The sequence below is a fragment of the Eubalaena glacialis genome, chromosome 20 (assembly GCF_028564815.1).
Source record: "Eubalaena glacialis isolate mEubGla1 chromosome 20, mEubGla1.1.hap2.+ XY, whole genome shotgun sequence".
NCBI classification, from domain to species: Eukaryota; Metazoa; Chordata; class Mammalia; order Artiodactyla; family Balaenidae; genus Eubalaena; species Eubalaena glacialis.
Window position 1 is genome coordinate 28,811,549 of NC_083735.1, and position 20,958 is coordinate 28,832,506.

Genomic DNA, 20,958 nt, shown 5'->3' on the forward strand with positions numbered 1-20,958 from the left:
GTTGTAAATAGTGCTGCTATGAACATTGGGGTGTAGGTATCAAATCCAAGCATTTATTCTCTGCTTTGAAGTCACTCTGATGCCCGAAAATTGCCTTAAGCAGCTTCCTTCCAACTCAACCCTTCTGTCTGTCTGTGGCTGGGCCTGGGGTAAAGTTTCAGGCACTGCTCCACTCACAAAATAGAGGATGCTTCGTGATGTCACAAAAGCTACAGTAGCCTCACCGAAAGGCAATGGCATAAACTTGGAGCTGCCAGAAGTATTTGCTGGTGAGAGGCCCTTAGGATTCTCCTGGATCAAGTGTATTTAAGAAGCTAAGTCAATGCCAAATGTGGCCGCCTTTATCGAAGATGGCTTTGGAGGGCAGGAAACCAGCATAGTGATCACTCTCAACAAGGCTGCCTCTTTTCCCAAACTTTAATTTGAAAGAATTTGGGTCTTTTCTTTCTAACATTTCTTCAGGAGCTTTGGGGGGATGTGGATTTTTCATCCTCTCTAAACAGGTTTTGGTAACTTTTATTAAACAAGGGTGTTTAATAGAACTGCCCTATGATCCAGCAATCCCAATCCTGGGCATATATCCAGAGAAAACCATAATTGGAAAAGATACATGCACCCCAGTGTTCATTGCAGCACTATTTACAACATCCAAGACATGGAAACAACCTAAGTGTCAGAGGAATGGATAAAGATGTCATACATACACAATGGAATATTACTCAGCCATTAAAAAGAGTGAAATAATGCCATTTGCAGCAACATGGATGGACCTAGAGATTATCATACCAAGTGAAGTAAGTCAGACAGAGAAAGACAAATACCTTATGATATCACTTATATGTGGAATCTAAAAAAAAAAAAAAGTACAAATGAACTCATCTACAAAAGAGAAACAGAGTCACAGATGTAGAAAACAAACTTATGGTCACCCAGAGGGGAAAGGGGGGGATAAATTGGGAGACTGGAATTGACATATACACACTACTATATATAAAATAGATTAACTAATAAGAAACTACTGTAGAGCACAGGGAACTCTTCTCAGTACTGTGTAATGACCTATATGGGAAAGAGTCTTAAAAAGAGTGGATAGATGTATATGTATAACTGATTTCACTTTACTGTACACCTGAAACAACATTGTAAATCAACTATACTCCAATAAAAAAAATTTTTTTTAATTAAGGTGTTTAAACAAGAGGATTAAAAAATCAATTGTCTCCTTTCAGAGATTTCCCCCACATACACCCCAATAAGAAAATGATACGGATGTAGCACAATCATCCCACTACCCACTCCCGTTTTGGACCCCCTTCCCACCCATGGTTGGTGAGTAGAGAAATGGACCAGAACATTACTATATGGAGCTTTCTTCTGAGAAGCAATAAAATGAAACCAAAGGCAACCATTCATTTCTTTTTCCAGTTACACTGTCATGTGGATATTCCTGACCAAATGCTTAGACTAGAGCTGGAAATGTAATCTTACTGAAGAATTTACAAAAGGACACATATTTGGAATTTGGGCTCAACCCAGATGGAGTATTTCAACCACTGTTTTTCTACTGTGCTTTTATTTTCTCTCAAATGGTATGGTCTTCCCACTGGGTACATCTTGGGGTGAGGATTTCTTGGAGTGAGGATTTCTTGGGGTGAGGATTGGGAAGGCAGACATGGTGGTGTTAGGAAACATTAACTTTTGGGGGGAGTGGTGCCTTGATGGTGCAATAGCTTTGATAGCAAAGCATGAAATACGACCAAATACAAGACTAGGAAGACAGAAAAAGTAGGCCTAAAATGGAAGAGAGTAGACAATTTCTCCTCTAGTGACAGGTTCACCATTCAGCACCGCACTGTAGCTACTTCTAGGGAATGGCTTCATGTGGCCTTTCCTCCATGGTTGCAAGAACGACACACACAAAAACAAAATTATAAACACATACTTGCTCACATACCATGCCTGATAGAGGATACAAGCACTCAGAAATGTCCTTAGGCTCTTTGGGAGGACCTCCTTTCTAGAAGGCTAAAAAGAAAACAGATATGTATGGCCATTCTACTTGTAAAAATTGTTTTAATGAAATGAATCTGTTTCTAGTAAACTACGCTTTATGTCAAAGCAGACATTTGAGGCCATTCTAAAAGCACCCATCCCAGTAAAATATGAAACTGAGTTCATATTTTATGAACTGAGTTCATATTTTATGAATCAGAGCCTCCAAGGGCTCTGATTTCACAGAAGCTAAGAAACCCCTGCCATCAGGCTACTGCAATTAGTGTGTAGTGGTCCCAGTCAAAACCTTACCTCTTGAGCATAAAATAAGAGCACCTGCCTTTGGCTCTACCCTGACACCAGGTGACGGATCAGGACATTACTGCAGGGAGGAAACCTGGCCAAAACCTCTGGGATGATTTGCATCTCTGTTTGCCTTCTCCAGCTTGGAGGACTTACCCACTAGGTTATGTCTCAAGCCATCCTACAGCAGCTCAGGCAAAAAACAACAACAAAAGAATACTACACCTTCTCACTGAAAGAGTTACGAGCTCAGTTCAGTCACTGACAAGGGCCAAATGTACTCAGTACTGTGAACCAAGAAAAATAGGACCCCTTATATGTAAGGAGGTTACTCTGGTGGAGGTGTTGGTTGGAGGACAGATTGTGTATATGTAGGAAGATCATGTCTGGAAGATCTCTCTAATTTCAGAGATTTTTGCCAGGATAATGTCAAGTCTAATTTTCCCACCTGCCTGCGGAACCTGCAGAGAAGCATCATTTCATCAGAATGGGCACCACCACTCCCCCGCCTACCTACACATCATGCCTCATCCCACCCTATTGATGTAAGAATTGCACGTGAAGAGAGAAAAAGAGAAGTCACATTTTGGAGAAGTATGGGGATCAAAGATGGCTGTCCCTCTGCTCGCCAAAGCCAAAGAGAGTAACCCCAGGAGAACCACTCATAAAATTCAGGTCATCTGCAGGAAATGGATATTGATACCTGATTTTCCATTGTTTATCAGTTTTTTGACTTGTTCAATGCTTCCAGGGAAGAGGGAAAAAATAAAAAGCTTTGAGAAGAGAGGGCATGCTGCCAAAGCCCAGGAGAGAAGGGCAAAGAGCTCTTGTGTAATTTCCAGTTCCCCACATTCCCAAGAGGTAGAGAAGATGAACCTAGGCCAGGAAGTGGGAGCCAGAGAGGTTAAGTGAGATGGGAAACAGGTTTGCCAGAGGCCACTTCAGTGTCAGGAAGAGAGAGGCTCAGAGAGCAGGTAAAGATGCTGCCAGCTGGGGGCTGGTTGGCAGGTGTACCTGAAACACACAAGGAACAACAGATGCTTAGGGGTAACTGTTTGCAATCCAGTCACCTGCACCCTCTCTGTCGGTGAGGCCTTTTGGAGTCATCACCTATTTATACTGAATTCATTAAGGATTATCTTAAGAAACTTAAGCCATCCAAGAAAAATACGCCACAGTTAAGTAGGAGATGGTGTATATTTTCCTTTTCTCTACCATAATGCCACAGAGATAAGCTCGTGGAAGAGGGAATGCATGAGGGAGCAAGTTGTCTGCTTCAGACCCAGTAGCTAGAACCTTGTGTGTGTTCATGCAAATATGCATGAGTGTGTGGGCACAGGTGTGTCTGTGTGCATGGCTACTGGGGGTGGGGGTGGAATTTTGAGTCAGATGTGAGATTAAAGTTTTTAAATGAACAAAAATCAGTCCAAAAAACAAACTATTTTAATAATTCAATGTTACTGAAAAGTTATGGAATCAAAATTAAATATTTTCAGGGTACCCTGCTACCATGGACAATTCCATGAAGCACAACTATTAGAGTGACTACTAGGAAAACTAGAACCACTTCATACCATAATAGATGAAACCCCAAAAGCAAACCCAGTTAAATGAATGATGATATTGCAGTGTGCTACATGTGGTGACAAAGATACCCAAATATTAACCAGGAGTGAAGGGTTGAACCCTGGGTAAAGGCTCAGGGAAGGTTTCAGAGAGGGAGTGACAATTGACTTAAAAACTGAAAGACAGAGAGTAAAGGGCATTCCAATCAAAGGGAACAGAATGTGCAAAGGCACAGAGGTATAAATAGCATCACATAGGGACTTCCCTGGTGGTCCATAAGAATCTACCTTCCAATGCAGGGGATGCGGGCTCAATCCCTGGCCAAGGAACTAAGATCCTACATGCCGCAGGGCAACTAAGCCCGTGCGCCACAACTACAGACCCCACGCACTCTGGAGCCTGCACACAACAACTAGAGAGAGACGCCCGCGCACCGCAACAGAAGATCCCGCATGCAGCAACTAACACCCAAGGCAGCCAGAAATAATTAAAAAATAAGTAAAAAAATAAAATAAATAGCATCACATATTTTGTGACTAAGCAAATCAGAACAAAATATGAAAGGAAGAGTGATGAGGAATGCAGCTGAAAAAATAAAGATTTGACCATGTAGAGTGTTGTTTGCTGCCTAGGGGAAACTGAAATGTACTTGATGGGTAGGGATTGCTGAGGCTGAAGATTCGGGAGACCCGGTCATATTTACACTTGAGATGTATTATCTTCTGCTTCATCTCCACTGCCACTGGCCACGTTCAAGTCTTCATCATACTAGTATCCTTCTGAGCACAGTGAAAAGATGCCTCATTTTGCCTAGCACAGATATTAATAGCCCTCCTTTTCACACTCAAAAATATCTCAATTTGGACAGTAAATTATATTCACTCTACTTCTGAGTGTCCTTGTCTCTAGTTGCGAACGTTTTAAATCCTTTCTCTAATCCCCACGTTGCTGTCAATGGGGATTGTTTTTTTTTTTAAGTGAAGCAAGTAAAGTGTTTATTAGGAGGAAAAAGGACAGTACGTGTGGATAGACACATGGGCGGACTCAGAGAGAGAGAGAGTCACACCCTCGTGGCAGTTGAATCACTTTTATGGGGCATTTCTTCTGGATTTCCTTTGACCAATCATCTTGCTTTGCCGGGTTGTGAGTCCGTATTTGGTTTATCTCAGGGTCCTCCCCTGTGTGCGTCCGCATCTCTTAGCCAAGATGGATTCTAGTGAAGAAGCCTATGGGTAGTTTTCATCACTTACTATGAGGTGGCACCCCTTCCCTTTTTTGACCTCCAGGGAGCCTTTCTGCGCATGTGTAGTTGGGGAGGTCTCCTTGACTTCAAGAATAAGGAATATGTGGTCTTTTATCTTCTATCTGGGCAGGGCCCAGCCTCCCCCATCATCCTGCTTTTATGGAGTTTCTGCTATTATGGAGTTTCTGTCCACAAGGGAGAAACTATTCAGCCTGGAGTCCATCTATCTCCTGCCCTAAATCCCCCCTGAGAGACACGAACCCCAAGAAATCTTTATTGGGAGGAGGAAGGATAAAGGTCTGTCTTCTGTAGCTTCTTCAGGTTGCCAGGGGGCTTGTAGACCCTACCTAGTTGGGGGTCACGGAGCTCTCGCCCAATGGGGAGCTTTGAGAGATAGACTTGGGGAGAAACTCGGCCAGGTCCGCTGGTGTGCGCATGCATGTGTTAATGTGGGGTGAGAGAGATGAAGGACTTGGAGATAATTCCCAGAATGCTGGCTTGGGAACTGATGATTAATTAGTAGAGAGAGACTTGCCAGCTGAAGTCACCTGAGAGTTTGTGATAACAGCTGCTCTGGGAGCAGCTCTGGATTTCTTTCCAGGGAATAAACACAGCTCTTTGACTTAACAAGAAAAGGGATAGGAAGAAAATTGATTAAAGAATAAATAAATAAAAGATGAAAATAATATGCAATATATTCAAGAAAACAGACAACTGCTGAATTGAAATCCCACATTTGGCCGGAGCATGTGACAACAATGCTACTTACAGCAAAATGTCCCAATATTGGGCATGGACCATGTTTGTATGCCTCATGCACAGTGGGATCTTCTGCCTTCCTTTTGTTTTCTTTGCCTTCCTAGCTAGGTAAGACTCTGCCAATCCTGAAGTAAACTAATGACATACATAACTTGTCAGGAAAGTAGTACAGACTTAGTCATTGACACTGCATGAGAAATGAAGAATTATCAGAAATGAGATGGTATAGCAGAGTAAGGACAACACAGGGATCCAGAAGGTTTGAGTTCCAATCCCCTTTGCCACCTCCAGCCTGGGTGGCTTTGAGCTAGTCATTTTCTTTCTCCAAGCCTCAATTTTATCATCTATAAATTTTGTGTATTATTAACTGCATTCCAGGATTTGAGTGAGGACAGTAAAGTGACTTTAAATATGAGAAGTCCTATGCAAACTACATGCTACATTTTGATATTATTTTGTCTATCTTTTTTTAATTACAAAGATACAAAATCCATGGAATTTCCTTGAGCTCTGACTCAATGATACTGAGTCATTCCCATTTAACTACTAACACATGCCTAGACTCAGCAGAAAGTTTAATTCAGTGATAGCAAACATAAAAAGTGTTCACTCTAAAATCAAGAGCTTTGTCTTGAAGACTTAAACATAAGACATGACACCATAAAACTCCTAGAAGAGAGTGTAGGAAAACATTCTCTGACGTAAATCATACCAATGTTTTCTTAGGTCAGTCTCCCAAAGCAATAGAAATGAAAACAAAAATAAACAAATGGTACCTAATCAAACTTACAAGCTTTTGCACAGCAAAGGAAAGCAGAAAAAATTTTTTTAAATTAAAAAAAAAACAAAAATGAAAAGACAACCTGCAGAATGTGAGAAAATATTTGCAAATGATGCGACTGACAAGGGCTTAATCTCCAAAATATACAAATAGCTCATACAACTCAACAACAACAAAAAAAACCCAATTGAAAAATGACCTTAAAAGACATTTCTCCAAAGACAACATACAGATGGCCAGTAGGCACATGAAAAGATGCTCAACATCACAATTATTCAAGAAATGCAAATCAAAACTACAGTGAGGTACCACCTCACACTGGTCAGAATGGCCATCATTAAAAAGTCTACATATAACAAATGCTAGAGAGGGTGTGGAGAAAAGGGAACCCTCCTACACTGTTGGTGGGAGTGTAAGTTGGTGCAGTCACTATGGAAAACAGTATGGAGGTTCCTCAGAAAACTAAAAATAGAGTTACCATATGACCCGGCAATCCCACTCCTAGGCATATACCTAGACAAAACTATAATTCGAAAAGATACATGCACTCTAATGTCCATAGCAGCACTATTTACAATAGCCAAGACATAGAAACAACCTAAATGTCTATCGACAGATATAAAGATGTGGTACATATATACAATGGAATACTACTCAGCCATAAAAAAAAGAACGAAATAATGCCATTTGCAGCAACATGGTTGCAACTAGAGATGATCATACTAAGTGAAGTAAGTCAGAAAGACAAATACCATATGATATCACTTATATGTGGAATCTAAAATATGGCACAAATGAACCTATCTACAAAACAGACAGACTCACAGACATAGAGAACAGACTTGTGGTTGTCAAGAGGGAGAGGGGGGGAGGGAGAGGGACGGACTGGGAGTCTGGGGTTAGTAGATGCAAACTATTATATTTAGAATGGATAAACAGCAAGGTCCTACTGTATAGCCCAGGGAACTATATCCAATCTCCTGGGATAAACCATAATGGAAAAGAATATTAAAAAAATGAATGTATATATGTGTATAAGTGAGTCACTTTGCTGTACAGCAGAAATTAGCACAACATTGTAAATCAACTATACTTCAATAAAAAATTAAATTAAAAGTAAAATCAAGAGCCTTGTGATGATACAAAGGACATCCTGCATCAATTCCTTTGTCTACCTCTGTTTCTCATAACATTCTGGCCTATGATTGGTACTTTAGAGGTATATCCTATGGGTCCAAACAGTGGACTCTGGGCGGGCTGGTATTTAGATTTAGAGATCAATGACCAGTCAAGCTGGGGTGGGTGCTTATGCCACCTTAAAGAAGCTTTGTCCCTCTCCACTTTGCCAGGCTTTCCGTGCTAGATAATGATGGATATAAATGAACGAATTATCCCTGTCACTATTTCTGTTCAGTGGTCAGTCATGGATTTGAATTTGGTTTGTTGCTTTGAGTTTTAGAAATCTTTATTGGAAGAATCAAATTAATGGTGTCTAGCTATCCCTTTGAGGAGATTTGGCATTAATTAACTCTGTAACAGGCATAGGGGACCACTGAGGAGGAGACAGGCTCTGAAGTAACAAACAAAGGTACTACTTGTGCTAGTGAGTACATTGCTGCCATTTGGGAAACACATTAATTCTTTCAGACTGCCAGTGTCATGCAGTGTAATAAAAGGGGCAATTTATCAAATGGTACCTTAATGGCCTAGAAGAGTTAATGCAACTTTAGCTGAAGATTGTGCTCTTTTCCGCGGTAAAATCACAATGGTTTCTTCCCAAAGTCATTTAGGTTAGAATATAATGCCATTAGCCCCCAGAATGAGGAGGGGAAGAGAAAAATAGTGAAAGAGGGAAAAGAAAAGCGGGGGCGGGGGGGAGATTCTCACATTGTCATTTTATGATCTGCTCTTTTTGGAAAGGAGAATTTCCTCATATCAAGGCCTTTACCCATCCTTCTACCCCACACCCCCTTGGTCCACAAACAAACACGCATAAATAAAAATTGCCGTCATTCTAATCAAAGTGCTTTTGAAGCCCATGTGAGCTCACAATGCGAAGTGATTAGAGTGATCCAGAGGAGTCTTTAATTAAAGATGCCATTGACAAGATAACAATGGTTTGTGAACATGGTTAATAGGTCTGAATGGAAGGGGCACCTTAATTCAATAAGAGGAAAGTCATTGGTTCATGAGTTTGATTGTACATTGTAAAGGAACAGCACATACTATAATTATTTTTATTTTGTATGTGCCATCTCTTTTATTGCCCATGCTGGAAGTAGAAATAACCTGTCCTATTAAGATATTTAATGTATATCATCCTTTCCACTTCACTTAGTTATAGCCTAATAAAAATGCCGGGAGAAGATGCCAACCCACACTGAGGCTGCCCTCCTTGCTTACTAAAACACGCCCTTTGAAAACCTGGATGATCAACCACCTCACTCCCTTGGTTACAGTCTTTAACAGCTTCCCAGGACCCCATAAAGTTATATGCAGATATGGAGCTTCACTCTGCATAGAAACTTCTGCAGCTGAAGTGTGAAGATAACCCAAAAGTCAACCGACACCTCCAAGATTGTGTGGTGTCTGGGAGATGGCCGTGGGTCAGGAGACAGCGACAGAGGGGTCTTTAGTTCCTAATTTTAAAGTGAACAAGCCATGAAAGTCCCGGTGGTAGAAGAGTGGTAGACAGAAGAATGGCGCCCCAAGGATGTCCACATCCTAATCCCCGGAACCTTACATGGCAGTAGGGACTTTGCAGATGTGATGAAGGTTAAGGACCTTGGGAAGGAGAGATTATCCTGGATTATGCAGGTGAGCCCACAGAAGGATCCTTATAAGAGGAAGGCGGGAATACCAGACTCACATAAGGAGACTGATGTCATACCGCTCACAGATGGAAGAAGGGGTTTCCAACCAAGGAATGCAGGCAGCCTCTAGAAGCTGGAAGAGGCAGGGTAATGGATCCTTTCCTCGAACCTCCAGAAAGAACACAGCCCTGCTGACACCTTCATTTTACCTCTATGGGACTTCTACCTACAGTACTGTAACATTATGAATTTGGGTTGTTTTCATCCAGTAAGTCTATGGAACAGCAATAATAGGAAACCAACACAGGCCTCTGTGACCACTCTACTCATCTCAAAGCCCTGTTTTCCTAAGGCTTTCTCCAGGGTCTATGAAAACAATCTTAGCAACTCTCATGCCAACATTACACACCTTCGAAGTTCCAGGTTTGGAGACCATGTCCCAGGGAACATCCATCTCTCCCACTGCCTGTCCCCCCCACCTGCCCCCCACCACACACACCCCAGGACCACCACAGGACAGGAGATTCTAATCCCAGCTCTGTCACAAGTGGGTGTGACTTCGGCCATGTCCCTCCACCCCGTAGCACGCCCTTCTGTTTCCTCATCTGAATGGTGATGGTGTTGGCCTGATTACTCTTAGGTCCTTTCCCAGCCCCGAAATGAAATGATTCTATGACATAGGACTCAGGTTCCTCCAGGGAAGGCTGTTAGGCCCATTCAAAATGCCAATGAGTAAACCACTTAGCAGATAATAAAAACTGTCAGAGCAGCATGCCGCCTAGATCCGCTCTTCTCCCCTCCCCTTCTTTCACTTTAAAGCACTCTCCCTGAGCCATCATTATTCCACTTATCATAGTAAACAAAGCTAAAACGCCAACACTGCATGAAAGATGAGGTTTAAATTGTGTCTAGGAACTGGTGATTTACACAGGATTTGCGATTCCTTTAGTATATTAATTGGTAAACACCCTATGAATGTGTGTGTAAACTAAAGCCGTTGAACATAGGCAAACAGTTTAATCTCTCAGTGTGGTGTCGCTCAAACTTCAGCAAAGTCAAATCCTCATTCCAGCCTGTATGTAATTGCCCTCCCACCCCAAGCCCCTTGTGCCAACTCCCGTCCCGTGATCCTACTGCAGATAATACCAAGTGGGTGACACAGATCTTTAAACCCTTTAATAGCAGAGATGTATGCTTCCATCCTCAGTTAATTGGGCAGGTTGCTTATTGTAATCCACTCTTCTAACTGGCTCCTCTCCCGCCCCAACTAATGGCATAGAATGGCTTGAAGAGCTGTAACGTTATTTCCAGTTACTGCTAATCAACCCCCCAACCTGAGAGCCTTCCATATTAATACACGTGCTACTTAGAGAAAGAGGATGTAGGAACAGTCCCTGTGCATTTGCATTTTCAACCATAGTAGCATCATCCAAAGCCATAATCGTGAGCATTTCAACTTGACCGGCATCTGAATTCCATTTCAGAAGCCTACCCGATGTATATCTGACAGACCACCGAGCCCCCGCTGCGTGAGGCTTTGCTTCGGATATTTGCTCAAGAACCACACAACTTTTCTCAAACGTTAGCGCCAGGGCTAACTTGCAAGCAAGGAACGCAAGTGAAAAGCATGAGTTCCCAGCTCCTACCTCAGAAACACTGAATCCGAATCGTCATGGGTGGTATCCAGGAATATAATTTTAAACAAGCTACCCAAGGAGTTTGAAACCACGTTACAGTTTTAGGGCCACTTAAAGACTGAAAGAGGAATCAATTGTGATAAAGAGATTTTGCTCAACTTCTCTCTTTTCTCCTCTCTTCTGCTCCTGATGCCCTATTCTCCCTTTCCAGAAGTTTATTTTCTTAAATCATACATAGCAGTTACTAGAGTTAAATCCCCCAGGAAACCTAGTCATGCTATTGGGATGGACGGATGAGCCACGCTGGCTTTCTAAAGGGCCCATATCTCCGAGAGATTCTGTGATTATCGTTTCCTGGGACTGATCTCAAAGATCTGGTCAGAGCTGCAGAGTGACACAGGTATCTGACTCGAGTAAAAGGAGAAATCATAAACCGCAAACGGATTTTTATCCACAGCAATGTTAGCACTCTAGGTTGGTGTACGAGGGTTTCAATGAAATGAGAAAAAGTGAATAATAATAGTAAAACTATGGGTCATCTCAGGTCCAAAACTGTAGGAGGCTGGAGCCAGCTTGCTTTCAGAGCTCTAATTTTAAAACTAAGTACAGCTTCCATCCATCGGCCTTTTATGTCTATTCCATTAAAATATGCTTTAATTATGGATCGACCCAGGGTCTGGCATAGTAAAACTATCATTACTCTCCTGCCCGCATTCCTGAGTGATGCTCTGGGTAAAGGTGGTCAAACCTACATTCATCTATAATACAGACGACAAGGAGGAAAGGAGGGAATGATAATTACCAAGCACAGCATGGCAGATGACAACAACAGTGAAAATCTCGTCTTTAAGTATGGAGCTGATCGTTTTGCTTGAAGAGAGTGACGCGCTACAAGCCTAGAGTCAGGTCAAGAGATATTGAGAGCAAAAGCAAAATGTGCCCGGATGGGGCTTCCCTGGTGGCGCAGTGGTTGAGAATCCACCTGCCAATGCAGGGGACACGGGTTCGAGCCCTGGTCTGGGAAGATTCCACATGCCACGGAGCAACTAAGCCCATGAGCCACAACTACTGAGCCTGCGCGTCTGGAGCCTGTGCTCCGCAACAAGAGAGGCCGCGACAGTGAGAGGCCCGCGCACCGCGATGAAGAGTGGCCCCCGCTCACCGCAACTGGAGAAAGCCCTTGCACAGAAACGAAGACCCAACACAACCAAAAATAAATAAATAAATAAATAAATTTATTTAAAAAAAAAAAAAAAGTGCCCGGATGCACCTCCAGACCTGCCGTGGTTAGCACTTGCCACCTTGTAGCTGACCTTCACCGTGACCTTATGTTGTGACCTTGGTGTGCAGATGGGCGCTGCAGAATGTGAGTCACGATGGCCAAGGTTTGGACCATGGCCTCACCACCACCAAGTGCAGAGCGTTCGTCACCTCCACCACACATTGTGTGCAGCTGTCAGCGACCCTGCTGACTTCACTGTAAGAGTTCCGGACAGATTCTCCCTGGGCCTCTCTTCATTCATTCATTCATATTTTTTTGTTTGTTTGTTCTGACGGAATTTCAAACTTAAGGGAAAGTGGCAAGAATAGTACAGGTGACTCTTGAACAACACGGGTTCGAACTGGGTGGGTTCACTTTTTAATAGTAAACACTGCTATCTGTGCTTGGTTGGATCCATGCCTGTGGAACCACGGATACGGTTTTCGACTGCACAGAGCGTTGGCGCCCCTAAACTCCCATGTGGTTCAAGGGTCAACTGTATAAAGAGTTTCCAGTTCTCCCACACCCAGATTCACAAATGTTAACGTTTTACTACATTTACTGTGTTCTACTCTTTCTCCGCATGTGCATGGAGAGAGACATGCACATATGGAGAGAGGAATTAAAAAATACACATCCACATATATTTTTTTAACCATTGTGAACAAGATGTCCCTTTTTCCCCTAGATGCTTCAGTGTGTATATTCTAAACACAAACTCTTACATAACCACAGCACAATTATCAAAATCAGGAAATTAACATTGATACAATACTATTATCTACTCTGCAGACTTGGTTCCTATATCACCCCTTATCTGAATACTGTCCTTTACGGCAAATGAAAATTCAGTTCCATTCACTTTGTTTTGTTGTCACATGCCTTTGGTCTCCTTTGATCTGGAGCAGTTCCTGAGTCTGTCTCTGGTTCATGATATTGACTACTTTTAAGAGTGCACATCAGCTATTTTGCAGAATGTCCCTCAATTTGGGCTGGTATTTGTCTGATAATTCTCATGATTAGATTCAGGTTATGTATTATTGGCAGGAATGTTACAGAAGCGATGCCGAGTTCTTTTCACTTTTTCTTATCGGGAAGTATGTTCTGAAAATTCATCCCATTACTGGCAAGATTAACTTTGATAACTTGGGTTAGGTGGTGTCTGCCAAGGTTCTCAAGTATAAAGTCATGTTTACCCTTTGTAATTATTAAGTACCTTGTGGGAAGATACTTTGAAACCACGTAAATAGTTCCTTTTTGTTCTTAAAAATTTCACCAATTATATTAGCATCCCGTTCATAATTCTTAACTGAGTCAGTTATTAATATGATTGGTTGTCAGATGATGACTTCCTACATTTATTAGTTGGCTTCCTATTGTATGGAAGAGTTTTCCCTTCCCACTCATCCATTCATTTATATCTGTATCTTTCGTGGGTTCTTATGTTATTCAGTGGGTTATCATCCTTTACTACCATTATTCACTTTGATGCTCAAGATGTTCCAGATTTGATCAGTGGAAACCACTGGCTCCTAAGCTTGCTTCAACAAATATCTGTGAGTGCTTGTGGCCTATATTAGGCACTGGGGCGCGGGAAATGCGTACAACAATGACCAAAACAGAAAAAAAAAAAAAATCCCTGGCCTCATAGAGCTTACATTTCAGTCTGTGGAAGAGAAAAATAAACAAATGGTATAGTGCATTGGAGGGCAATGAGTGTGAAGTCAAAGAAAAACAAAGATCAGCTTTTGATGTAGGAATGTTGCAGTTCCACGGCTCAGGCATAACTGGGGAACGCCTTGTTAGTAGGTGTCATTGCAGCAAAGGTCTGAAGGGCACGAGGGAGATAATCATGGGGATGTCTGGAGGAAAATTCCAGAGCTGCAGAAACAGCTGCAGTTCCTCGAGGGAGAACAAGCTGGCATTTTTAGTGGGATTCCTCAACTCAATATCATGAGTCGAGGACAGACCATGGAAGGGAAGCATGAAAGCCCTGCCAAGGTGCCTTCATTTCTTAGAGTGCACATCCCCAAGGCATTGGGGATTCTCTTAAAGCACGTACTGAGATAAGAACCATCTATTGAATAAAGTAGCCATCTCAAAAACACAGTTGCTATAGAAATAAGACTCATAAAAAGGTAGGAGAGGTGGGAGTTCAGAGTTGAGAAGCAGAACTGTTGTTATGCATGGAGCACACACTAGGCGCTTTTTAGGCTTTACTTTTAACTCTAGAACAATCTTAGAGTAGGTATTACGTTGCATGGGAGGCAAGTGAGGCTCCGAAAGGCTTTCCCTTCTGTCACCATGTCTGGTTTTCATGCCACAGAAAAGGTCAGACGAGGGGTGTAATATCAGGGATGATGCCACAAAGTGAGGACACAAGCATGTTCTTTTCATCCACATTCTATGTTCTCTGCGGCTCCTCTTAGTTTCCCCTGCCGGTAACTAAACAGGGTTAGTCACGTGGGGCTTTCTGTCTTGCCAGATTCCCAGGCAAGATGCTCCCAGGCCCTTTACCAGCACCCTTTCCTGCCATGTATATTTATTTTGCGGTTGGGGGCATCAAAGCTGCAAAGCTGGCAGAATTTTCTCCAGAATTCTCAGCTGCACTGCGAGAGCAGAAATTTGAATTCACAACCATGTTTCCATATAGTTACTCAACAAGCCACCTGCTTACACAGACCTGGCTCTTAAATTATTGATCTTTTTGTATCCGTAAGCATTCGTAAACATGCACCGCATACATATGGAGAAAAAGGCCAGGGCGGGGGGGTGGGGGTACACAATGAAAAAATTAAATAGCAAAAGTCTCACGCCACCAGACTTTTCATACAGGAGGGTGTGTGATGCACTGACGTTGTTCATATCACGGTCCTGAAATCGCTGCTGTTATTAGTTCCCAGTTAGTATTAGCTCACAGCAATTTTAGAAAAATGTGTTGCCTTTTTTCTTTTTTTAACACCTAGCAAGAGCACGAATACTTCCTTGGCATATACTGTATAATGTGGGCAAACTTAAATGCCATCCGTGCTTTCCTCACAAATCTTTGGTTTTGCCCAATTAAAGCCTTCTCTCCTCTGCTGTCTTGTCCCTAGATGTCCTAGGTCTGTATTCATGGCTACACTTGCACTGCATCTTTTCCTCCATCTGTACTTGGGATGTCACGAGAGCCAGCAGTTTGACCAGCAGTCTCCTAGTGCTAACAGAGAAACAAAGTGCATCTGTTCACAGGGATCAGGAGCCTGGAAGTCAGAAATGTGTGGTGATTTGGCCGCCATCTCTTTGATTGACTTCTCTGTGACCTTATGTTGTTACCACCTGCCCACGCAGGCGCGTGGAGAGCTTTAATTAATATCTGTAAATCTCCCTGATTGCCACAGATAGAAGGTGGCAGAAAAGGGCAAATTATTATTAATTGTCGGGGGAAAAAACGGAGAGATTAAGTTTTGTTCCTTCACCAGAGAGAGACCCACATGCACGGACACCCTTTTCACAGTAGGAGGATTAGATGTGTCTTAATTTACTTCCTTTGCACTTCCGGAAATGCCCAATGGCTGCCTAATGCAAGGGCCCACCCCAGTCCCCACCTAAGTTTCTACGGGCACCATCTCTGACTCCTAATGCTGCTTACATTATTACCGAAAGGAGCCCTGCTGTTCACGATGAGTGTGAGAGTTCACCTAATTAGCTGCTTTCCATTCACTTCGCATTAAATAATTCCCCCAATTCCCATATGTTTGAATAATACGTTCAACAAGGGGGATCATTCTCTGAAAGCGATCAAATAGTTCTTTTAGGAGAGCTTGTCATTGGTCACTCAAAAGCACCCCTGCTATCCCTGTCTGTGAAGGATGCAGGCGGCAATTACACAGAAAGCACTTAACCCTCTCCAGTGGCCGCTGGCAGGCATCCACACGCAAGCTGCCACCTCGTGCTGGGTACAGCTCACGCTGGAATTTTACATTTTTTTCAAACCTCAAGTATAGCGTTCTAGGCTGTTCATAGAGCATTTGTCATTGCTAATACAGGACTTTCCAAACCCACCCACCTCCCCGACTTGCCTGCCCTGCTTCGACATATAAATGCATAAAAGACATTTTCAGTTTAGTCTGTGCTTTGCCTGTATGGGAAGAATTGATAACTTTGGTTTGCCTACGTGGAAGGCTGAATTTTCGGAAGGCAGCTCCAGTGCTTCTTGGGGAGGGAAGAAGACCCTGTGATGGTGCTCAGGTCTATTTTAGATACAGTAGATACAAGATGCTCCTTCTAGCTTATAGGCCGTGCCTTTTATCACAACAGTGAATTATAGATAATGAGGTAAAGTGCGGCCATGACCAACTGGAGAGGGAACAAGCAGTGTCAACAAAAGCAATTGAGAAATTAACAACATGTTAGGCGTACTCATAGAAAACCTGTTTGTTTACACAAGATCACAGACAAGGTAGTATCTTTCAGTACTGATTCCATCCTGCTCAAAGGGTTGCTTTTTTGACCAGGGATGACATTTCTTAAATGTCCTTCCTAGGTGAGATAAGAGAAAGCTTAGGTAATAATACCAGTCCTAGCTCTCATGTTGCATTGTTCATCTGAGAGTCCTAAACTGCTTTATGGACTATATTCTGTATCAGTATATTTCTTACAAGTGAAAATAAAGGGGAAAAAAATCAACTGGCTTGTTCAAAAACATATAAGCAGTTGGGGAAAATGAGGAGACTTCTGGGTTCTCATTGATTACTGTCCTGTGAACTACCCCATTTACTCTTTGGGGCAGAGATTAAAAACAAAAGACACAAAAATGGAAGAGGGAGGCATTCAGTAAGGTGGTATTTATTTCCTTTTAGTTAAATTTCTTTGATCTGTTTTGTGGCTCTGGCTTCCTATTGTAAATTATTCACAATACAGAAAAATCTGAACACCAGGTTTAGGTAGAATGATTTTAAATTTAGAGCTAAAATAGGAAAGAGATGAAACATATATATTTATGTATTTGATTATGCCTTTTATAACTGTCTACTGTGCTATTGCTATATAACTTGTGTATTTGTGCATTGGCAGAAAATAAATGTTTTCAAAACCAGAAGAGACATACTCAATCCTGGTACGTTTGAAGTGTTGCTTTGTTTACAAAAATAATTTGTTTTGTTGCTGACTAGCATTAAACATATTTCTAGAAAGTGTTGTTGGGAGAAAGGAGTGTGATGATGGTAAGATTACCAGATCGGTCATTTCTATGAGGTCCTTGGCTTTGGTCATTGATAACGTTATCAATGAGAATAAGGATTCAGCAGCCGGTGTGTGACCCGCCAGCCAGGTCTTTGCTTTCTCCTGCTCTGCCCTGTATTTCTGAAGAAGCATTTGTCATTTTGTTTTTCAAAACCTAGATTTGAAATCTAGGCTCAACCTCAGTCTGTGTGCTTGAGCAGTTCAGGATAGATGGCTGTGGTCCAGAAGAGCCATCCTCCAGGAGGTGGTGTTACTCAGGAGGGAGTCCCGGGAAAGGATTTTGCTAATCCTGCAACTAAATTCTCATTAAGATATGCCCTGCTCCTTTACATGCTGCTCTCTTTTATCCTTTCCCAACCGTACAGCCTCCAGTCAGATGGATCTGAGGTGCTCCTGAGTCCGGAAGTCACCTGTGGTCCCCCCGACATGATTGTCACCACTCCCTTTGCCCTGACCATACCCCACTGTGCAGACGTCAGTTCTGAGCACTGGAATATCCATTTAAAGAAGAGGACCCAGCAGGGCAAGTGGGAGGTGAGACCTGAGTCTTTCTTTTTTTAAAAACGGGGTTTGGGTTCCACCCGTGGAATGGATTTAACTTTTACCCTCTCTTCACACAAGTCAGCTGTGAAATTTGTGAGCATTTATTTGTTTTTCAGAGGGTTGGTGGCAAGTGTTCACAGCATCCTCGAGGTATTGGCTAGTGTTTTGGGGCAGGGTGTGTGAGTGTGTTTGTGTATGTGGTGTGTGTGTGTGTGTGTGTGTGTGTGTGAGAGAGAGAGAGAGAGAGAGAGAGAGAGAGAGAGAGAGAGAGAGAATATGGAAAAGAGAGGCCAGAGAGGATACAGAGTTTTTCTTTGGATTTTAGAATACAGTTGTAATTACCCTCATAGACACGTACCCTGTGTATCTGCCTTTGTTCCCAGGCCATGTCCCTGTCTGAACTGACTTTCCTCTGTGGCTTCTGTGGGGTTAGGGAAGAGGCCCAGGGCAAGCAAGCTGGATTCATAAAAGGAATCACTCTATCTGTTTTTGCCATCATAGGGATTGTAACAAATCTATGCTGAAGTATTCAGAAACAGAGTAGCTGCTAAATAGATGTTCATGAATTAATGAATGCATTGAAAATCATTCTATCTTGCCCTGTGTATATGCGTACATGTAAGAAACAGTACAAGGAGAGAATAAAAGGGACAAAATGAGAATCCACAAGAGGAGAGTAAAGACAAGGGAGACGGCCACAGCAAAGAAAGATGGCAGTGGAATGACTATTCTTAGTGAGACCTCTGATTTATCTGTCTGATAGGGATTCCTTTGGTGTCTGAGGTCAGTTTGCATGAAAGCAGGTGAATTATCTTGCTGGAACACAATGACCTGTTCCAGCCCTGGGATCTTACCTCCCCAGTTGGTGCTTCAGGCAAAAGAAGTAAAAGGAAAATGATGTTTCTTGAGGAGAAGAAAATTCCCAGTTGCTTCAGTGGATGACATTTACCCTGCCCAGCTATGTCTTGAAACTCGTCGCTATTCTTTATTGAAAATGCATTCTGCTATTTATTCAGTTGTGGTACAACCACAGGCAAATTTCCTGGGGTGTCAAGTTCCACGGGTTTCATAAAGGGGCCGGGTTTTTTTCTCTTTTCCATTACGTCTTGCTTTGCCTTGATTTTTACCATCTTCGTTTTTCTTCCCAGCACTCCCTCACAGTCATTTACATCCAGATGGTGTTAGATTCATGCTCTATCACATGTCACACATACCTTATCAGGGAGGGTGAAATATTCTGATACGTCTTATCCAAACCATTTATTGAATGGTCCCTCGTGAATGATTTTGATGGAATGAAAGAGGAAAAAATATTTGAAAGAAAATAAATATTACCTTAAGGATAGAGAAAGAGGTTTTCAGAAATAGACCTTTATAAAAACATAAAAGTTTGCTCATTGATATTCATGGTCAAGGCTGTTTTGTTGTTGTTGTTGTTTTAAATTTGGCCTTGAACAAATTAACTGAAAATTGGAGAACTCTGAAAGTGACGTTTGTTATAATCTACTAAATCGAATCCCAGCACCCTGAATATAGCCATTCCTTCGGTTCCTGATGTCGGCAGTTATTTTGAGAAAATGAGTTCAATAAAAATATTCTGAAAAAAATGTTAGGTCCTTGCAAAGTGACTGTTAAATCACATTTTATTTCCCAAGCTGAGAGAATTCAACAGACCTTTTCCCAACAGGAAGTGATGTCGGTGGAGGATGAATCCACATCCTGTTACTGCCTTTTGGACCCCTTTGCGTGCCACGTGCTCCTAGACAGCTTCGGGACATACGCCCTCACTGGAGAAGCAATCACAGACTGTGCCGTGAAGCAGCTCAAGGTTGCGGTTTTTGGATGCATGTCCTGTAACTCTCTGGACTACAATTTGAGGGTCTACTGTGTGGACAATACCCCTTGTGCATTTCAGGTCAGCCTCTTCTCTGTAATTCTTCTTGGGGCGTCATGAAAGCATGGGGTTTCCTGAAGATCGGTATCAATAGAGAATCCGATTGCAGAGGGTCTGGAAAATGAACCCACATCACTGGCTCGATGGGGAAACCTCTCTCGAAACAAGAGCTGTGTTACTATGTGTCCAACAATGTGCTGAGGGTACAAGGGACTTGGCAGTCAAGGAGAGAGAAGAGCTAAATGAACACATAAGGAACACTGTGTGCTAAACGAGAAAACTGACTAGAAGTATAGTTGAGATTCAGAAAACAGAGACCCAATGGCAAGAGAGGAATTGGAGAAGAGTTTTGGAGGACCCTCAGGGTACTTTCTTGCATGAATGAGATTTAATAGCGAAAGAGGAAGGGATACCATGTCCAGAAAAAGAGAATGGCGTGAACCACAGGAACAAGAGTTATCTGATGTACAGCGAGCAGTAAGAAAAGTGCTTGATCACCTGAAGGTTGTAGTTGGGGAACAACAATTATAAAGCATACCTCTCAGCAGGCTGTCACGTGACATCCTGGACACACAGTCTATTAATTTTTAGGGTTACTAGGGCAGAGATGGTTCCTTTCCATTTTTGGTCCTTTTAGTCATGCATGATTCCTTTTAAATTAGCTACTCACAAAGAGTGCAAGTCTATTAATAGCAGCAAAGATAATGCAGAAGTGCCTGTGTAAGCTCTGCCCCTATATAAATAGCTCTCCTGACACATCCCAGATGCCAGCTATTCCAGTTCTGGATCATTAAGTCCATGATGCAGAGCTTTTCCTCAGGAACTAGCTTTTAAGACACTGAGCTGGAAAACTCATATTTACCAACAGAAGAGATACAGTGACCTGAATCCTGAATATAAACCAATAAAGGTGACACAGTGCCAACCTATGTGCCCAAATCTT

General features: G+C 42.4%; 1 protein-coding gene across 2 annotated transcripts in view; it reads left to right on the forward strand.

Annotated features, from left to right (window-relative positions):
- UNC5D (unc-5 netrin receptor D) overlaps positions 1–20,958 on the forward strand; it is a 600,815-nt gene that overhangs the window by 538,469 nt on the left and 41,388 nt on the right. For both annotated transcript variants that reach the window (XM_061177270.1, XM_061177271.1), the window contains 2 exons: positions 17,944–18,112; positions 19,809–20,036. In XM_061177270.1, the coding sequence (XP_061033253.1) occupies positions 17,944–18,112; positions 19,809–20,036 (397 nt within the window). The remainder of the gene's footprint in view (positions 1–17,943; positions 18,113–19,808; positions 20,037–20,958) is intronic.